General features: G+C 40.1%; 1 protein-coding gene across 14 annotated transcripts in view; it reads right to left on the reverse strand.

The window, feature by feature from the left end:
• Positions 1-18784, reverse strand: part of ptprt (protein tyrosine phosphatase receptor type T) — a 316254-nt gene that overhangs the window by 8397 nt on the left and 289073 nt on the right. For 9 of the 14 annotated variants that reach the window (XM_017304834.1, XM_017304833.1, XM_017304832.1 and 6 more), the window contains 11 exons: positions 16308-16393; positions 13499-13535; positions 13007-13104; positions 12746-12862; positions 6709-6863; positions 4181-4316; positions 2620-2769; positions 2315-2488; positions 2099-2230; positions 1856-1981; positions 6-169 (listed from right to left, as the gene is read on the reverse strand). In XM_017304834.1, coding sequence (XP_017160323.1) covers positions 6-169; positions 1856-1981; positions 2099-2230; positions 2315-2488; positions 2620-2769; positions 4181-4316; positions 6709-6863; positions 12746-12862; positions 13007-13104; positions 13499-13535; positions 16308-16393 — 1375 coding nt within the window. The remainder of the gene's footprint in view (positions 1-5; positions 170-1855; positions 1982-2098; positions 2231-2314; positions 2489-2619; positions 2770-4180; positions 4317-6708; positions 6864-12745; positions 12863-13006; positions 13105-13498; positions 13536-16307; positions 16394-18784) is intronic. The other 5 variants (XM_017304835.1, XM_008408309.2, XM_008408308.2 and 2 more) reach the window with 2 other exon arrangements.

Genomic DNA, 18784 nt, shown 5'->3' on the forward strand with positions numbered 1-18784 from the left:
CTCACAGGCAGTGCACCACAGTCCTCCCGTCTCCTCCGTCGTACTGCTCCTGCCACTTGGCCAACCTCCTGACCAACTGGAGGATGGAGCGCTTGGAAAGGGGCGTGTCCCTGTAGGCGGGCCAGCCAATGAACTGGAAGTGCTGCACCAGGCGGTAACCGTCCTGTGGCTGTGAAGAAAGGTGGGAATGTAAAGGACTGTTGGTGCAGCAGGTGACAACATGCATGAACTGCTTCGTTTTAGAAAGCAGCTGTGCACCTAAAATATCTACAGCTGGAAAAGTTGAAGAATCGGTAAAAAATCTACTAGAGGTTCAAAAGATGCTCGTTTTGACTTTGCTGTTTGATCAAATGGACTTTAAAGAAAATAGAATTTGATTAAACATGTATTTGAATTAAATTGTCTGTTCAGCATCACTGTCAGAGAGCCAGTGGTACCAGGACCAAGCCCCTGGTAAGTCTGGTGGAGGAAGTATGATGCTGCGGGCCGTTTTCTCTTCCAACAATCGGAGCAGTTTAACCCAATGCCTGGAGGTTTTTGTCAGTAAATTGAAAATGCGTTGTGTACAAAGCAGGATGACTGAATACCATATAACTGATCATTTTACTAAAACAATTTCTGCTGAGTAAATCCACTCAATCTAATAATTTCATCAGTGAAGGACAATAAAATGTATTTTATTTAATTCCTACACATCCAGATTGATCCAGACCTGCTGGTTTACTTCTCTCTTTCCCACTAATTTGTATATTTTATATCTTTTTCCTCTTTCACAGTTTCCCTCATTTGATGGCTTAGTGGTTGGTACTTCAGACTCTAGCAGAGTGAGATGTGCTGTTATGGCGATGATATGAGCCATTTCACACTACACTGGTGATGTGTTAGAGAGAGAGAACAGAGAGGAGGAGGGAGGAGAGCTCACTAAGCGCTATAGGAGCTCACAGACGAGAGGGCAGCACTGGAGTCGTACCGTCATGGATGAGATGAGAAGGGAGTAACAAAAGGAAGTGAGGCAGATGGGAAGCAGGGAAAGGTGAGGAAAAGTCTCATCCTAAAGAACGCTCGAATCGAAAGAGTCGATCAAGGAGAACAAAGATCTGAAGCAGCTCTACTCCAAACTAGCTGCAACTAACTATTTAAAAATTGAATGAGAAATTTAATTCCTTTTTTACATGAGAAAATTAAAATTTTCTTACCTAAAGTGCAATAATATAGCTTTCCTTGCATGTACGTTTGATTATTTGTAGCAAAGAATGCATCTGCAGCTAAAAAAATACTTTTAATAATGTGAAAAACTGAGACATTTCTGCTGAACTTATCAGTACAGTGAAGGGCTAATTTGGTGTTTTATTTATTAATAATTGGATTGGAAAAGGTGCTTACCAGGAGAATTTTCTGTTTACTGAAATGCTATTTATATATATTTTTATATATAAAACATCAATTTCGGCTCTGATCTGATCTGTTCTTTCAGAAAATGGTCTTTTTGAGTCTGTATAATTCAGTTAACGATTATGCAGTTAATAAAAGAATCAACTAATTTACTAATTGATTAATCACGATTAATCGTTTCAGCAATACCTCAAATGCTGCATGATGTATAAAATAGTAGCCAGGCCTCAGTTTCTTTTCAAATAAAATCGTTTAGTTTTGTCCTTTGGCATCTATTCAGCATGAAGCTGATCTGCCTAAACCTGAGTTGGCTTCCAGGTCAGAACATTTCACCGTATCTCATCTCAAACGTCGCCACAACGTGAAGCTGTGGCTTCCAGAGAGTCTCTGCTGACCTGAGTTACAAACATTTAGGCTGCGTTCAGTGAAACTGCTGTGGATTAACGAGGAAAACTCTGGATACCCGAGCCATGTTGCAGATCCTGAAGATCCGGTTGATGATGTCTTCATCGATGTCCGCTGATATGAACTCCACCTGAATCGGGCCGTAGCAGCACGAGTTCTTCTCCGGCCAGTACTGCATACATAACTATGACATCAGAGGAGACAGGCTCTAGGATTTCAATGCCTTTACATCATTATTTATTCAATCTGACAGGTTCTGCCAGTAGGTGGCAGCACTCCTAAAACATAGTGCATGTTGTACCTGTGCTGCATCCATCTCGTTGAGCATGACAATGGAGGAGCAGTTGTAGTCAAACACCAGCCTCCAGAAGTCCCCCATGGTGTTTGGCAAAGGATGCTGGGTAACAATGAAGGCTGCTGGCTGCTTGTGGCTCTGGAGGGTTAACGTGGTCTACAGGTAAATGGTAACCAGAGCACTGAAGTTATGAAGAACATCAGAAGTGTGTTTTAAACTTACGTCCATTAATGCAGCGTTGATGTAGTTGGAGCTCTCTCCATCAACAGATATGAGAAAAGGCAGACATCGGTCAGCAGACAGGACGTCCATGCTGCGGTTCTTATCATGGTTCCGGGGCAGTAAGCCCACGCTGCAGTCCTCTGGACGGACTCTAGGTGTCACTATATTCAGCGTCTATCAGATCCATAAACAATCAATTAAATCTTTACGAATCGGCTAAAAAAACCACATTCTTGAATTTAAGGGATAAAGACTTTGTCGTCTTTTTGTGAAGTCTTGAAACAAAAACTTTCCCCTGGACTTACCTGGAACTCGTCTTTAATCTGGCTGGAGTTGGTCTGTGGGTCCAGTCTGCTGATATTGTAGTAAACCGCTCTGAACTCGCACACTGGAATCGCTGTGTTCCCACATAGACACGCCTCCAAGATGGCGTCATGAACAAACACGTACTGCTCCTGCAACACCAACAACAGGCAGTCTGGGTGTTTTTCTGTCTCCTGACGTGGTGAGCAAACAGCTGCTCAGCCTTGAACTCTGTTCCACTTGTTCAGAGCAGCAACAAATGTCACTTGTTGAGTAAACGATGCATTTTTGGCCCGGCAGCATTTTCAACACTCGATCAAAAGTGAGCAAACTAGGAACTCAGTCTCTGTTTGTTTATGCATATAAATACAGAATTTGCATTCTGCTGCTGTTACGGCAGACCAAGACAGAGCTGATGGAGCAGGGAGTGCTGCAGTGCGCTGCTCCTTTATGGTGAAGTTTGGTCTTGTCTGAACCCCTAAACCCTCAGGTGAGAGCTGCAGCAGCCAAAGTGCATACTAATTCACAGCTGGCTGCTTTATCTCGTGTCCGTTCAGGTTTTTTGTCCGTGTCCCACACGTGTTTGTCTGCAGCTTCTCGCATTTTCAATTTGCCTCCAATGTTATCGCTCAGCTTCCGTCTCTGCTGAATTTTGATTTGTTGCCCTTCGAGTGGAGAGGCGAGTTTAAAAGCATTATCAAAGTGACCTCTGTTGGTCATTACCTACTTTAGTGGCATTCAAATACACATCCGCATGCAGAAAGGCTCGCGCAAACAGATGAGTGATACACACACACTTTTCTCTGTGCCTTTTAAAAGATTAATTGCTTTGTGTTGTGCGGAGCAGGATTATAATAGAGGCGAACTGCTTCTACGCTGACACAAATTGCTCCCACACATTTAAGCAGGCAGGGCAGGATGCATTTAGCTTGGTTTCAAGAGGCACACACACACACACACACACACACACACACACACACACACACACACACACACACACACACACACACACACACACACNACACACACACACACACACACACACACACACACACACACACACACACACACACACACACACACACACACACACACACAGCTAGCAGTAGCAGCACCGTTGTCAACATAACGGAGAAAACTCTCCATGTGATGCTCTGGGTGGGTTTCATGAACCAAACGCTTCTCTAATGCATTCAAAAGTCATTTAGTCTGGAAGCATAAAACAGTCAGGCTGTTCTTCTCCTAATGGTGGAAAAGTTAATTTTTTTTGGAAGAGCACTATTTTCATTAAAGGCAGAAATGGAAATCCGGGGCGGGGTGGATTAGATGGGCTTAGAGTAGCTTAGACAGGAAATGAATACCTCTGTTCCAGAATGACACGGCCAACAGTTGCAACCCGCCTCGTTAATAATGACAGATCAGGCTCATTTAGAGCTGCTGAATAAACACTGGAGAACAACGATTCTAACTGATGTCGGCTCACAAAAACAACTCTGGTGGCTTAAGGACATTAAACCAACGACATCAGCTTCAACTTTGGTACTGTGCGTATTTTCCTCCTACCTCTGTCTGGACCATGTTGACCCGTTGGGATCTCAGTTCACGGATGCAGTTGAAAATATCCACCACTCCTTCGTTCTCTGCCATGTCCAGCATGATGTCCACAGCGACGAAGCAACCAGTCCTCCCTGCACCAGCGCTGCAGAAACGCATGGAAAAGATTCAACTTGTCTAGTTTTATAAAAGCTTAAAGAAACTATTTATTCAAAACCAATAAACCAAAAATCTGATCATCGTTACGGCTGGGCAATAAAGCAATTACAATATCTATCGTCACCGACACGTGATCAATACGTCTGATAGAAATAAACCAACTCGCTCACTCTTTGGTTACCTAGCAACAACCTCAGCACCTTGGCAGCAGCAGTTTCAGGTTTCGCTGCTGTGCCAATAAAAAAGTTTGGGCCACATCAGCAGCTTGGCAGTAATTTGGATGTTCAAGATAAAAAAGCGAGTCAAATCATAACCACTACAAGGAAGTTTAAAACAAAAAAGGGTAATAAACATTGATTGTGTAGCTATAAGGCCAGCATTTCAATATTTAGTTTCAATAGTGGCTGGTATTTGTGAAGTGTGACAGAGCTGTGGCTCTAAAACCTCATTAAAAGCTGAGGGAACGTTCCCTCCTTTCTACAGCTCTTGGGTCGTTTCCCTGCAAAAAACACAAACTTAGCAAAGGCTCAAACACAAATACTGTTTTCCTCCATCATCCACACACATAAAGACACTTCAGCATCCAAGTGACAGAACTGAACAGCAACACCTGGACAGAGAGAGACGGGAGACGAGGCAGACCAACAGATGAAGAGATGGAGCGAATGAGTCGAGGAGGGAAGGAAGCAGAACCGTGGAACGATGTGAAGATGTTACTGTGAGCGATAGACGTGATCATAACAGGGAGGAGAAGAGGGACAGGTGAAGGGATGGAGAGGAAACCAAAGAAAAGAGGCACGGAGGGAAGCGGAGGAAAGAGATCCATCTTTCATTCTGCATCCTTATGACAGTTTACAGAGACGGCAGGAGAGAGAGAAAACAAGGAGATAGAGAGAGAGATAGAGGGAAGGAGAGATAGAAAGCGCCTCAGCAGATTACCTGTCAGCGTCTGTGATTAATGTAGAGACCAGAATACTGTTGGGTGTGTGTGTGTGTGTGTTTGAAAGCTTTGTGACACAGGCCAACAGCGTTAGAGTGCCCCCGGAAATTGGAAGTGACTGCCATAACTTCCTGCCTGTCTGTCCACTTCCTCCACACTCGGCTCTCTTCATTTGTCTGTCTGCTGTTTTCTTCCATTCTCCGTTTATGTTGCACTTTTTCTGCCGTTTCTGACTTCTATGAAGTGGACGAGGAGTCCACAGGGGTGTGTTTGAAACATTAACAGGGGAGCAACAAATATTGTAGAAATAAAAGGCCAAGAAAACATTTAATAAAGATTTGCAGAAGAGGTTTTACTGATTACCAGCTCTCTCAAAGTTCTGATTTAACAAAACTGCTTTGTCAAAAATGTTTGGACTTTAAAAATTTAAGGTTATCAGAAACAGCTACCTGAGTTTTAACAAAATGCTTTGAGCTTCACTGCATGCAAATTGCTTTGAACTTTTTAAATTTATATACAAGTGATTTCCCAACTGCTTGGTCAGGTAAACAACATTTAGCTGTTTCTGTTATTTTAGATGCTTAAAGAAAAAGCATCTGCAAACTGTGCCCCAATTTCACAACAGTGTGAACTTTCAACAATCCGACTTTGCAGCACTTGTTTGCCTTTTTATTTTATATAATAGATGCAACCGCTGCTTCACAGCCAAATGCAAAAGAAAATGGGTCAGTGTGGAAAAAATACCAAAAAAGGAAAAATAGGTCAGAGAGAAAAACACAAAAACATTTGATAAGTGAATGAGAATTTTGAAAATAGGCGCCTCTGACAGTATTTTGCCTCCATTATTTACGAATAATGGCTGCTGTTGACTTTTATTTTTTTTTGTCTCCTGCTGAGATCTACACGTTTAATACAAGTTTCAATTATTTCAAATGAATTTTGAAATTCTTCAGAGAAATATTAAATATTGTGGTGGATGAAACAAAGTAAGTAATGAATTACAATTTTTGCTTTTATGTTTTTAAAGTATCAAATATTGGGTAAAATATTTCAACATCTAAAAGTCCAGAGGCAGAACCTTTGTATTCACGTGTTTCTGGTACGGCAGTAAATCTGACGCACCAGCGACAGGATGCTTCTCTGGGCTGGTGATTTATTTTTGCTAACAATCGATCTGATGGTAGCTGGAAAAGACTTTAGTGCTCAAGTTGTGCTAACAGGAGTTAGCACATCAGCGAAGCCAGTCAAGCCTAAAATAGCATCTGATTGCTAAACATGCTGCAGCAACACAGACGCTAACGCTAAGGTCAAAGTTCACCTTTCTAAGGAGATATTTTTTCACATTAGTTTCATGAAAGATCAGGGGTTACAGAAACATATGACAGCTGAATGGGCAGATTATGGTTTTATTTCGGTCCATCTCAGTGTGTTCTGTTACCTGCAGTGTACCGCGATGGGTCCGGCGTCCGGAGGGTTGAGGAACTTGACCTGCCGTATGAAGCCCAGCAGTCCCGTGGCGTAACAGGGAACGCCGTGATCCGGCCAGCTGGTGAAGTGAAACTGACGAAGTTCACGGATCTCATGGTGGCCCTTCTGAAAAACATGCCGACACGCCGTGCAGTGAAAACCTCAGGGAAGGATTCCACCTGCTTGTGAAGAGTGGTGGCCATTTTCTCTCCTGATTATGATAAATGCAGGTGTGTCACAAAGCTCTTTTCCTCTTTTGGGGCAAACTGACAAGAAGACGCATCACGGTTCAGGACCCTAATTTACAGCAGGGACTTTCAGGAATACAAGGGCCTTGATGTGTCTTTGGTTTCACATGGAAAATAAATCAATCTTGTGGATGTCAAGACGGCGCTCGGGGCCACTTCTGGGACTGAGAGGCAGGAAGACTTATCGTGGCTCATTTGCTTAATTTACAGGGGAGATTTGGGGAAACTGAAGGCCACTCAAGCTCCATAAAAAAGATTAATTGATTTCACAAATCTCATGATGGTTCTTTAGGGAGAAACTTACAGAAAGAAATGCCATCGTCCAGTTCAGCTTCCCAGTTTGCTACCAAGGAGACCAACATCCTCCTAAGTCCTCTGGGTGGAGCGTACGTTAATGTAAAAGTACGTATCTAAATATAGCTTAGTCAAGAGGATAAAACAGCAACTGTGAGGCAAATTTAAAAGCATGTTACCTACAGTGGAGGCAGAGTTTTGCATAAATACTGGAAATAAAATGAAAATTCTCTGTGACTGACGGTAAAAAACTCTTTTCAGGAGACAAAATAGCTGATTGATTGAAATAATGGTGAGAAATACTTTTTACTGTATTACTGTCATAAATTTAAAAAATGGTATCCGTGATGAGCAGGACAAACATTCCCCAAAATCTGATCATTTCTTTTCACTGCTGGCGTCTAAAGGCTGACATGTTCTCCCTCCGTCTGTCTGAGTCGGTTCAAAACGCTGCAGTGGGACACAAACGTTTCCCTACGCCTCCATATCGGCATCGATTCTCTGTGAATTTCAGTACTGATGTTAACATTTTATTCTTTAATGTGGCTGTGCTAGCTTGAAAGTCTGAAAAACTTCAAATCATCAGGAAAAAACAAAGAATTTACATAAATAAATTGTTGAAACGAAATGACAGAAAAAAGCTGCTGTTTTTATTTTGATCAGGGAATGGAGGTCAAAGGTCGCAGCCATAGGAGATACCTGAGGCCCCAGGAGAGAGTCGGTGAGCAGGTGTGAAGTGGAAGATTGTCTGAATACCAAACTCCAGAAAATGACCTAATGGGTCAATGCTGCTAAACATGGTGGTCGTAGAATCTGATCCATTAATGAACTAATAATGTCAATTAGTTATTGACTCAGTTTTTCCCTTTTTGCTTCTTCATTAGTAATGACAGACATAATCTGATGTGTTGTTGTACATTTAAAAGAAATAGAACCCAGAAAAGACTAAATTGCTTTTATGAAACTCTAGAAGTGTCAGAGGGGTGTACTTACTTTTTTATTATGATATGTCAGCCTAAATCTCCGTTTCTATTTTGAGCATAGATCTGCGTTTCCTTTTCCTCCCGCTCCCCTACAACACTGTGTGCTCTTTCTTTAATTATTCAGAACAATCGATTTCCTTTATGCGTCTAAACTGAGAGCGGTTTAAAACGGAGAGTCATGATCTCCCAAGTTCAGTTTACGCTCCAAGAATAGAAGCTGAAATGAAACTGTTGTTATTGCATCTCTCATCCTGGGTCAAGGTGGAGTTTCTAGCATAACGATGGCTTGAGAAGAAGCAATGGCACGGCGAAAAGAGAAGGAATAAAAGTCAAGAAAACGAGTGTAAGAAAGTGTAAAGTTCAAGGAATAAATGATTAGATTGAGATACTGGAAGGAGAGGAGAGATGGGGAAGGGAAGGATAGAGAGACTGCAAAGGAAACGGAGGAAGGAAAAGACGGAAGTAAAAAACAGAGTAATGAGCGTAGAGGACAAAATGCAGCGCAAAACCCAGGAAAACCACAAGGTAATTTGATTAGTCGACTTCGCATCGATCTGCTCTCCTCTATGATGTTGAAATTACTTCTCTAAATCAATAGGCGACATAAAAACATGGCCTCAGATTCACGATACTTGGGTTGAAAAAATAAAACAAAGACATTAAAATGTTGGAATCTAGAATTGCCCCTCGCAGTGAAAAATGAGAATAATTCAAACATCTGCACAGTTATTTTAACAGTTCCTGTCAGCACATGAAATAATGAAATGAATCCATAATTTTATGACTATGTCTATACAACTTTTCACCACATTTTCTCGTTGTGCATCAATATTATCATCCTCTGTCCTCCAACTGGACGAAGCTCTGACCACCTGCTGAGAGCCGCTGGACCCCGTCTGTCTTGGGACGACTGGATGAGGAAGTTGCAACAATCATTAGATTTTTACCGACAGGTTCACTCTGACATCGAGGAGGTTGTTCTGTGAGAACAATAACCAATTACGATTTATGCAATTTCCCTGTCATTTCTCTGCAAGTTGTTTGAAATAGGAAAGCAATTGTTCAAAAAAAACCACAGAGGGAGAGTTTACCTGAAAGAAAGCATCAGATTAGACGCCATGATGGAAAAGAACAGATTTGTTGTGTTTATTTTCTTGTACTGAAACACTGGAAGCTTCATCAGTTTTTCTAATACCAGAAAAGAAAAAGGCGTAAGCATTCAAAAATAACAACCTTGGAAAACCACGTAAGTGTTTTATTTCTGGGAGAAAACCTGAATTGCTCAGTGCTTCATGAAAAGCTTAATGTTCTCTGGTCCTTCGTTCCATCAGACCTTCCTGGTTGTAACAATGCCGACTGCAGCTGCAGCCATTGAGCTTTTCTGATGTTTAAGAACCATTTATGGCTCAACTGGCGTCTGATTACAGGTTAGTAGATTAGACAAACTAGAACCACTGCGTTGCATAACTCCTGTCACTTTTCATCAGTGCTGTGTTGTTTTTTTTAGATTTTTTCTTTTGATTTCATGGAGTATTTCTTTACTATTTATTAATAACACGATTTATTTAATTTTGAGTGAAACGGCTCTACACAGATTTTACATAATGAATAACTTCTGCAGATGCTACACTCTAAAATGTCACTGTAATCACTCCAGAGTTCAACCAAATGTGTGTCATTAGCCCTTTTCTCTCATCAATAAAGAAACAAAGCACAACATGACTCAGTTCTGACACATTATTAGGTACGAGTCTTTATTGCAGTGTGTTTTCCTTCTATCTCTTTTAGCTGGTTGCTAAGCTAAACCTAAAGGAAATGACATGTTAGAAAATACAAATGAGAGGAAATGACCCACGGGTGAACGTCCTCTTTGGGGTGTAGCTTAGAAAAAGGAGATCAAATTCTTCTTTGGTCCCATTTTGTCTCCTAAAGGTGGCATGAGAAATGGACCAGCTGTATTTTGGTGTTAATAAATGTAATTCATGAATTTAACTCACTGACTCTTTAACGTCGGACATCGAGAACGCAGCATGGAGAACGGATGAGTCTCCACACTTCAGCTGAGTTTTGATCAGCCAGCCAATGTTTACATCATGACACTACAACACTTTAATCTGTTTGAATTCTGCACTTAAAATTACCCAAGGTATGAAAAACTACTATAATTAATAAAAACTAAACAATATGTGGCTAATAATAATATCAAAAACTATCAAACACACTAATTAAAACTAGTTAAACAAAAAGTCAAAACTGAACTAAACTACTATAATCCTGCTACACTCCCAAATCTTCGGCTTCACAAAAAAACATTTGATTTCCACACTTCAAAGTGTTGTTTACTAGATAAATCCAGTTTTAATGGATTCTGTGTGATGGTCTACAGCAACAAATGCTTCATGAAAGAAATTGTCTCCAGCTACACATGCAAGACTACAAGGTGACATCTGTTTTTGCACAGTGAGAAAGAGACAGTGAAACTAAAGTTGCAATCTTCTTTTCTGCATGTTTTGTGAAAATTCCACTTTCACAGATAAAATGAACTCTTTGAAAATAATGTCTGGCAATCCGTGGAACAGAAACGTTCCTCCCTCACCCACAGCTTTTCTTTACAACTGATCCTGACTCTCAAACACAAGCTACCTTTTGTCATCTTTTTTTCTGTCCTCCATCTATCCTGCTCTCTCTCTCTCTTGCAGATGCATTTGCATATTTTCTCTTTCTTTGAGACCCTGTCGGCCTTCCGTACTCTCTGCTCGGTTAATCTCGTTGGATGTGCCATTAATAAATGTTTTCATTAAGATCCTGTTCTCATTATTCACTGCAAGTGAAGCAATTTAATTGTTGCCTCGATCCTGTTCTCTCTCTCTCTCTCTCTCTCTCTCTCTCTCTCTCTCTCTCTCTCTCTCCCTCTCTCTCTCTCTCTCTCTCTGCCTTTGTCTTCCCTTTGCTTTGTTTTTCACACCCAGGCAGAAACAGCAGCTTCTTCAGAGCGGAGATGGGAAAATTCGGAATCTGAGTGTGTGCATGTATTACTGCATGCTGAAATAAATGACAGGCATTTCCAAATCAGCTTTCCTTTGAAACTTACACACACACACACACACACACACACACACACACACACGGAGGTGCTTTGGATTAATGGCTTGCTAAATGCGCTGACGGCCAGGGCTTGAGGACTTGTCTTGATAAGCTGCTTTCGTATGAGTGAAAGGAGGAAGGAAATATGGGATGGGGGAAGAAACAGGGTAAAGTGCAGAAAAGCAAAAAAATTAAAAAAGTGACGGAAGTCAAAAAATCTGTTTTAAGATGTAGCTATTTAAAAATGTGATTTTGTTCAGAGAAACATGAAGTTGTCTTGCTTATGATGAAGTTTTCTTCTGTTTCCTCAAACAGAAAGCTCTGAACTCTCACATGAAATACAGATTTAATATGGACTTAAAAAAAACTGTCTCTTAATTTAACTGCATACAAAGCAAAAAAAAAAGATTATTGCATATAAAAGTGTTTCTGCAGCGTTTCACCAACTGAAATTTAAGACTTTCTCAAACCATGAGGAATTAAATTTAAGACCTGTGTCATGACTAATGTACAAAATAAAATTGCACATTATATATTTGTACGAATGGACAACTTGGGAAAGAAATACTACTACCTGTGAGATTAACTATCGATACTGGAACAACTTTGTTCAAATAAAATTCCTAAATGGTTGGTACTGGCGCTTGACCAGTGTGTTTAAAATCCACTAAACCTCTGACTTCTGAGTTTGCGTCACACCAAATGTTCTTGGATCAGATTTGGTAGAATCACCGGCAACCATTTTCAGGGGAGCTTTAGCCACACCAGAGGATAAAACCTGACATTTCTGGAGTCTGTTTGTGGCTCTTGGCAGAAGCTTCGTGCTTCTCACTCCGCATTTGGCTTCCTGCATCCTTATCCCAGTTGGGCCGAGCTTTTTTAGCACAGGATGCATGTAGCATCGAGGCGAACGTCATCCAGCCAACTGGTGACAAATGTGCACTTACCCATGATAGACACATAAAAGTTAGCTTAGCTATTAAGGCTATATATGCAGAATGCTACCAGACGCCTCAAACCCCCGACATAAAATGCTATATTACAAAGTTCTGCCACGACAAAATTCAACACCTGAAATTAATGAATTTATGGAAAAATTTAAATTTTAAGACATTTTGAAGCCTTAATTTTTGATACATTAAGACTTTCAAGATGCGCAGAAACCCTGTATATCAAAACAGGCTCCAAAACAGAAACATGAAATTCAGGATTTAAAAAAACATATAGCATAGAAAAAAACCTCGTTTCCTTGTTTTGTCCTTCAATCTGAGCATATTACCATCAAATCTTCATATTATGTAAACAGAGTCATCAACTGCCTTTACAGTGAGAGGAAGGAGCAACTTCACAATCCCAGTCTGGTTGGAGAAATCTGCCAGATGAAGGAAGTCCTGCTTACCTTTTGAACAGTGAATGTCCGGATGACGTATTCGGCCAGAGGCTCAGTTTCTATCAGGGTCACCTTGATGTCTCCATAAACCTCCGTCTCATCCGGCCAGTAACGAACACATTTCACCTGAAAAAACACCATTTACACAAACACACAGATTAGAGCAGAATACCTGGTGATAATCACCAAACTGACAGTCCGGCTGCGCGCACAAGACGGAAAATAAAAGTTTCCAGGTCACAATCTCATTTTTAATAGAGCTGAACTCACCCTTCCCACCTCCACCAGATTTGTAACCATGACGATAGAGGCCGAGTTTTCCTGCCAAACCATCCTCCAGAAATCCCTCACCGTTTCCTGCATGGGTCCTGACAGACGAAACACACAAAATCAGTGCTGACGTGTGTGTGTGTGTGTGTGTGTGTGTGTGCGTGTGTGTGTGCGTGTGCGCAGAAGGGTGTTAGAAAGGAAAATATCAGCAGTGATAATGCAAACTGTTACAAACACACAAGCACAACACAACTGCAGACGCACACACACACACACCATCAATCCCAGATAGCAGCAGTTTTGGGGGGTTGAGGTAATGGGGTCTTAAATTTGTCAGGGGGATTTTATACAGCAGTTTAGATTTAGGAGGCTGCCGTAACAGCCTTCCACTCCGAAATGACGCCATGCTGGTGGCGGCAACACACACTCGTACACACACGCACACGAACCACACTTCAGCTTGTCATATGCTTACTGCACCGGTTTAATTACCTTGTGTTGCGATGTAATGTCTGGGTCTGTGATAGCCCTGTGAATCAGAGGGAACAAGGCATTAAAAAGCTTCCTCACCTTCTGGTTACATTTTTGCTTAATGCATTTTTCTTTTTATCTAATTTCATTCAGTTTCAGGGTTTTATGCATCAGAATACAGTAAAACTGATAACAGCTGTGAAGCACGGTGGTGGAGGGATGATGGTTTGGCTTGAGCAGCTTGTAGTTGCTGAATAATCCATGATCACACGTCAGATAAAGCTTCTACTACTGCAGGTCAATGTGAGCCAACCAAACAGGAAGTAATCAAAACACTGCATTGCTCAAAGTCCAGACCTCCAACTGATTATGGGAACTTAAAAGACCAACAAACCAAACATCCCTGCAAGCTTTGGTGAGGTGGAGTAATGTGAAAAACCATGGGAAAAATTCCTACAACAAAACACAATATCTGAGTTTCCAATAAAAGTTTGTGCAAAACCTTTTCAATATCAAGCTAATGTCGAAAAACACAATTTCACAACTGTCGTGTTTCCATTTCATAAGAAATGCAATTAAAATCTATACGTTTGTTCACACAATAAGTCATTAAAATCAAAGTGGCGATAGATGTAAACATTTACACGGGATATATTTATGTTTCAGCCACCAGCACTATCAGCTGTAAGAAGATGTTTTATTCAGGGATCAGAGTCTCTCTGTACGCAGCGTTTTAGGGAAACAATAATCAGCAGTTCGACAGAAGATCTGTGGATTCAACACTTGAACAACAAACTCAACTTGTGGTGAATTCAGCGATGCTGAGATTTCTGCAGTTACTCGATGGATGCAAAGTGTTTCCATCACAGGCTTTGTAAAATACACTCGTCTGAAAAACCACCTGATTCTTACACAAAAACCTATCAAAAAATGTGACTTTTTTCAAAATTGCCATTTATCCATCAAGTAAATTTATTTTCTGAATTCCAATTTGCACAAAATATGGTCAATAGAAACGCAGCTACAGTTACAGGAGACGGTTTCAGAAGCTGCTGGCAACTATTTTTGAATCTTGGTTGTTTTATTAATGTTTTTATTATTAAAGCATAAAAGTCTCTGCAGTGCATTCTTGTGTTTTACCTTTTTCTTTAGGGTGTTCTTACTTTTTCTCCCTTTTCCTTAATATATTCAAGTGTAATTAAATTTGTCTCTGAGCACAGTCAGTGTTTCTTCTTCCTTTCAATCTTTCATTAAATACTTTTTAAATATTGATTTTGAAATTATTTTCTTTTGGTGAAACAATTATAAATTCAATAATCTGACTTCAGATATCAAAGAAGCTCAAATTTTTATTTTCCTGCCGAATTCATTTCCTTCACCACCTATTTGGGCATTTCTCTTTTTTCCAGTTGTATTTTTCCTGTTTGTCCTCCAACTCTCCGCTTCTCTCTGAATAAACCAAGGTTGTTTTTTAAATAATCAACCAATTATAAAAATGGATCCTATTTTTTTCTGTCAGTAACTTTCTAAACACCATTTATTCCACTACTCCTAGTTAGACAGATAACTGCGCTGAGATTAATACTTTAATAAATTTGTGTTGCTATAAAAATCCTCCTTGTGTTTCTTAACTGAGACAATTTAATGCTCAGATTTTAGTTTTCCACGTTCCTCCTTCCGTACATCTTAATAAAAAAGGCATTCACATTAGAGACATTAGAGCACTCCATACAATCATGTTACAATTAATAAAATTTGATAAACTGAAGGGAATAAAACATGTAATAAAATCAATGGCAGCATTGAGGAGGGAATAGAAATGAAGAAACATTAAATGGATTTCCAGATTAGACTAAATAAATTAATCATCTAACGCTACGATGAGGGTCAGAGTTTGTATTTTAAGTCTTTGCTGCAGGTCTAAACCTGAATCTAAATGCAAGTCTTTGTTGGTGCGAGCAGATCTTCAGATTATTACAATAATTTACTCGTCGAGAGAGATTGACTGGTTAAGATCTTCCCTCCGCCTACATTCCCCAGAATGCTGCGCAATTCTGAATCGAAGTTCAGTGGAATCGTATTGAACGTACTTGTCACTTTGACCGACGGAGGCTCTGCGTTAGTAAGGAGGAAGTGAGGTGACAGTATGTCTTTGAGGTGTTTTTATTCGGGAGCTCCAGGTTACACCAGCACCCTCTCTCACAGTGAAACAAAGCAGCTTACATTTATACCTGAGGCAAGTTCCAACACTTACACCAGGTAAAGGGGTGATCACAAAAAGACAAACAAGAAACAAACACTACTTACACAAACCTAACAAACAATAAATTATCCAACAAATATTTACATGCATGCAAATGGTTAAAACTAAACTAATCTAAGGTCAATCAAAAAGTAAATGCAACTAAATATAAATCCTCAGAGTGTTACCCCTCTTAATGGAAGATGGTATGCTCCAGGAGCATTTGTCTCCCTTTCTGCTCCACCTGGCTGAGACTCACCCCGAAAGGCAAGAACTCAAACAATTAACTCAAATTAAACCAATCAGAAACAAACGGACATTTTCCCCCACATTCTCTGGACAGGAAAGATGGCCAGTCCCCCTACCCCACAAGAATGTTTACTAAATGTCACCATGTAACTGAAATAAAGAACTAATACAAAACACATTTGAACTGTAAATAAACAATATCAATAATCAATATGGGATGGAACCCCTGGTCTCTATCACAGTACTGATATTAATCGTGTTTATTGAGACATATATTCCTATTGTAATGGGTGTGTGTGTGTGTGTGTGGTGTGTGTGTGTGTGTGTGTGTTAACTCACATCGATGTAGTTGGCGTTGATGTAGTCGGAGTGGGGGTCTCCATCCAGCAGCTGCAGTCGGACCCTGGTGTGATCGTCTGTGGGATCAGATAGCACAAAAATACAACAAGCCTAAAGTTACTTTTACCCACAGATCGGAGAAGCTAACTGTGCAGGTGGGGATCTGGCTACCAGGGGGCAAAATCATGACATCACACACAATCAGTCCTCTTTAAGAAGATCTATGCACTGGAGACGATTGCTATAAAACGTGTCAAAATAATGTAAAATAAATTGAAAAACTCAGTAATAGGATCCGACATCAAAATGAAACAGAACCTGGTGACTGAGTGGGAATCTGCATGGTTTCATTCAGAACTGCTGTTTCCTCCACATCTTTCAGTCCCAGAGCAGTTTCTCTCTGATGAACCCAACAGATGTGTTAGAAACAATGAAAACTCCCCGATGAAATTCAAAACCAGCATTATTTGGATGTGTCAGAAATGCTGTTTCCATTACGAGCCGCTGCTCTCAGCAAACACTTTTATCTGCTGCCAAATAACCATCAAGAGAAAGATTGTTTTACAAGAAGCGGCTCTTTTAATGCAGGAAAACACTTTTCCCAATCTACCATAAATGTATTCAGAGATTTACTTCATTAAGTCAGTAGCAGTTTATAAAAAACGTTACAAGGTCATTGAAATTTAGAAGAGAACAATTTTCTCTCTCAGTAAAATGTAGATAACACTTCCATGATGCTTTTACATGCATCGTGGAAACAAAACAGTTTTATGTTGCAGAATTTACATTTTGTGTCACAACAACAATCTTCAACATGTTTTATAGAGATTTTAGAACTAGAACTCCTCTGTCATTATGCAAGAAAGTCCAACAAACGTTTTGTGTAACAAAATGTAGAACCTTATTTTCCAAACAGCAGTAAAAAAATACATGGTTTTTATAGTTAAAAACACATCTGACAAGTGCTTAGTGCATTATTTTAACCACCATTTGCTCTAATTATCTGTAAATAAAATCCAGTGCAACCAGGAAAAACTAGTTTGAGTTAATCTGTATTTTTAATAGAGAACATTAGTAAACAAACATGATGGAGGCCAAAGAGATAAACCTCTGCAGAGGTTTAAGGCAGTTAGATGATGTAACCTGTTCAATTCATCTAAAGATGAAAGCAGTGGCCATCAGATTCAGTTCTGCTCAGATCAGTGGTGGCAGCATCATGATGTGGAGCTGTTCTCTTCAGCTGACAGCGAAGCTACCATGGCTGACCACTGGATGGATGCAAAATGGACCCAACCAGCTTAGAGCAGAGGATATTCATGAGCACAAAGGCTCATTTAAAATCTAAAGTATTGACTTTTCAGACCATCGTATGTAATTCAACATGATGTACCCCTGAAATAAAGACTTTTCAATAATATGTTAAATTATTATGTTAACCAACTTTTCCACTCTGACCAAAAAAAATGAAACACCAACTTCACCTTCACACTCAAACTTCATCCTCATTACATGTCACAAGAAATAAATCAGCTTCTTTTTTCTTCTTCTTTTTCCACTTCTGAAAGTCATTATTTTGTCCTGGGCCCAGTAATAGCCATCTATAATATTCGGATGCACATGAGAGTGATTACATATAATGGGAGGCAGTCATTTGGCTAGTCGTGTCATAGCAACAGGAGGTAATTGCAGATGAGGTGGGCATAATTCAGACTGATTATCTCGAGTTTGTTCCCCGTCACCTACAGTCTTTGGCTGCTTGCTTAACACTGATTTTTTTTTTTTTTTACCGCCCCCACTGTGAGGTAATATGATAATGTGAAAATAACAAGAAGAGGAGAACTGAAGTAAAGCATAGAGAAGAAACTGGTGAGTATAAATTACTGACAGTCATCAAGTTAACAGGCTGAAGAAAGAGGAGCGTTGTTTGAAATGTAGCTTCAAAAAATCTCCATTTTGTCTGTTTTGTCCCCCTTTGGTGCAGAATCCTAAACACTGGAACTTTGCTTTATGTAGTTGAGTCCACAAAACTGACCCAGTGCATAATAAATGTATGAAAACAGAATCACGTGTTATCGATTTCAAATTCAAAGCTTAGCTTTTCAGAACTGAAAATCTCTCCGTCAACAGCGGCTTTTAGAGGAGAATCTATTGTTCAGCCGATGACTCAGACCTTCAACCGAGACCATTTCCTCTTTGCTCGCTGCGGCAACATGGGCGCAATTATTTTGTCAAGTAGGCGTTGACATTTTGGGAGTTTGAGTGAACATCTTGGAAAAGATGTGACTTTTTTATTCATGGCAGCCTCAGAGTAAAGTCTGCAGTGGATTGAAATGCTTAGATTCAGAAATTCAGAAATTGAAGGGATGCTTTTACTTTTTTTAACCAAGGAGTTTTATTTAGAAGTCACCAAAACAAACATGGAGCCGTGTGTGTGTGGGGGTGTGTGTGCGTGTGTGTGTGTGTGTGTGTGTGTGTGT

Source organism: Poecilia reticulata, linkage group LG5, assembly GCF_000633615.1.
Source record: "Poecilia reticulata strain Guanapo linkage group LG5, Guppy_female_1.0+MT, whole genome shotgun sequence".
Taxonomy (NCBI): Eukaryota; Metazoa; Chordata; class Actinopteri; order Cyprinodontiformes; family Poeciliidae; genus Poecilia; species Poecilia reticulata.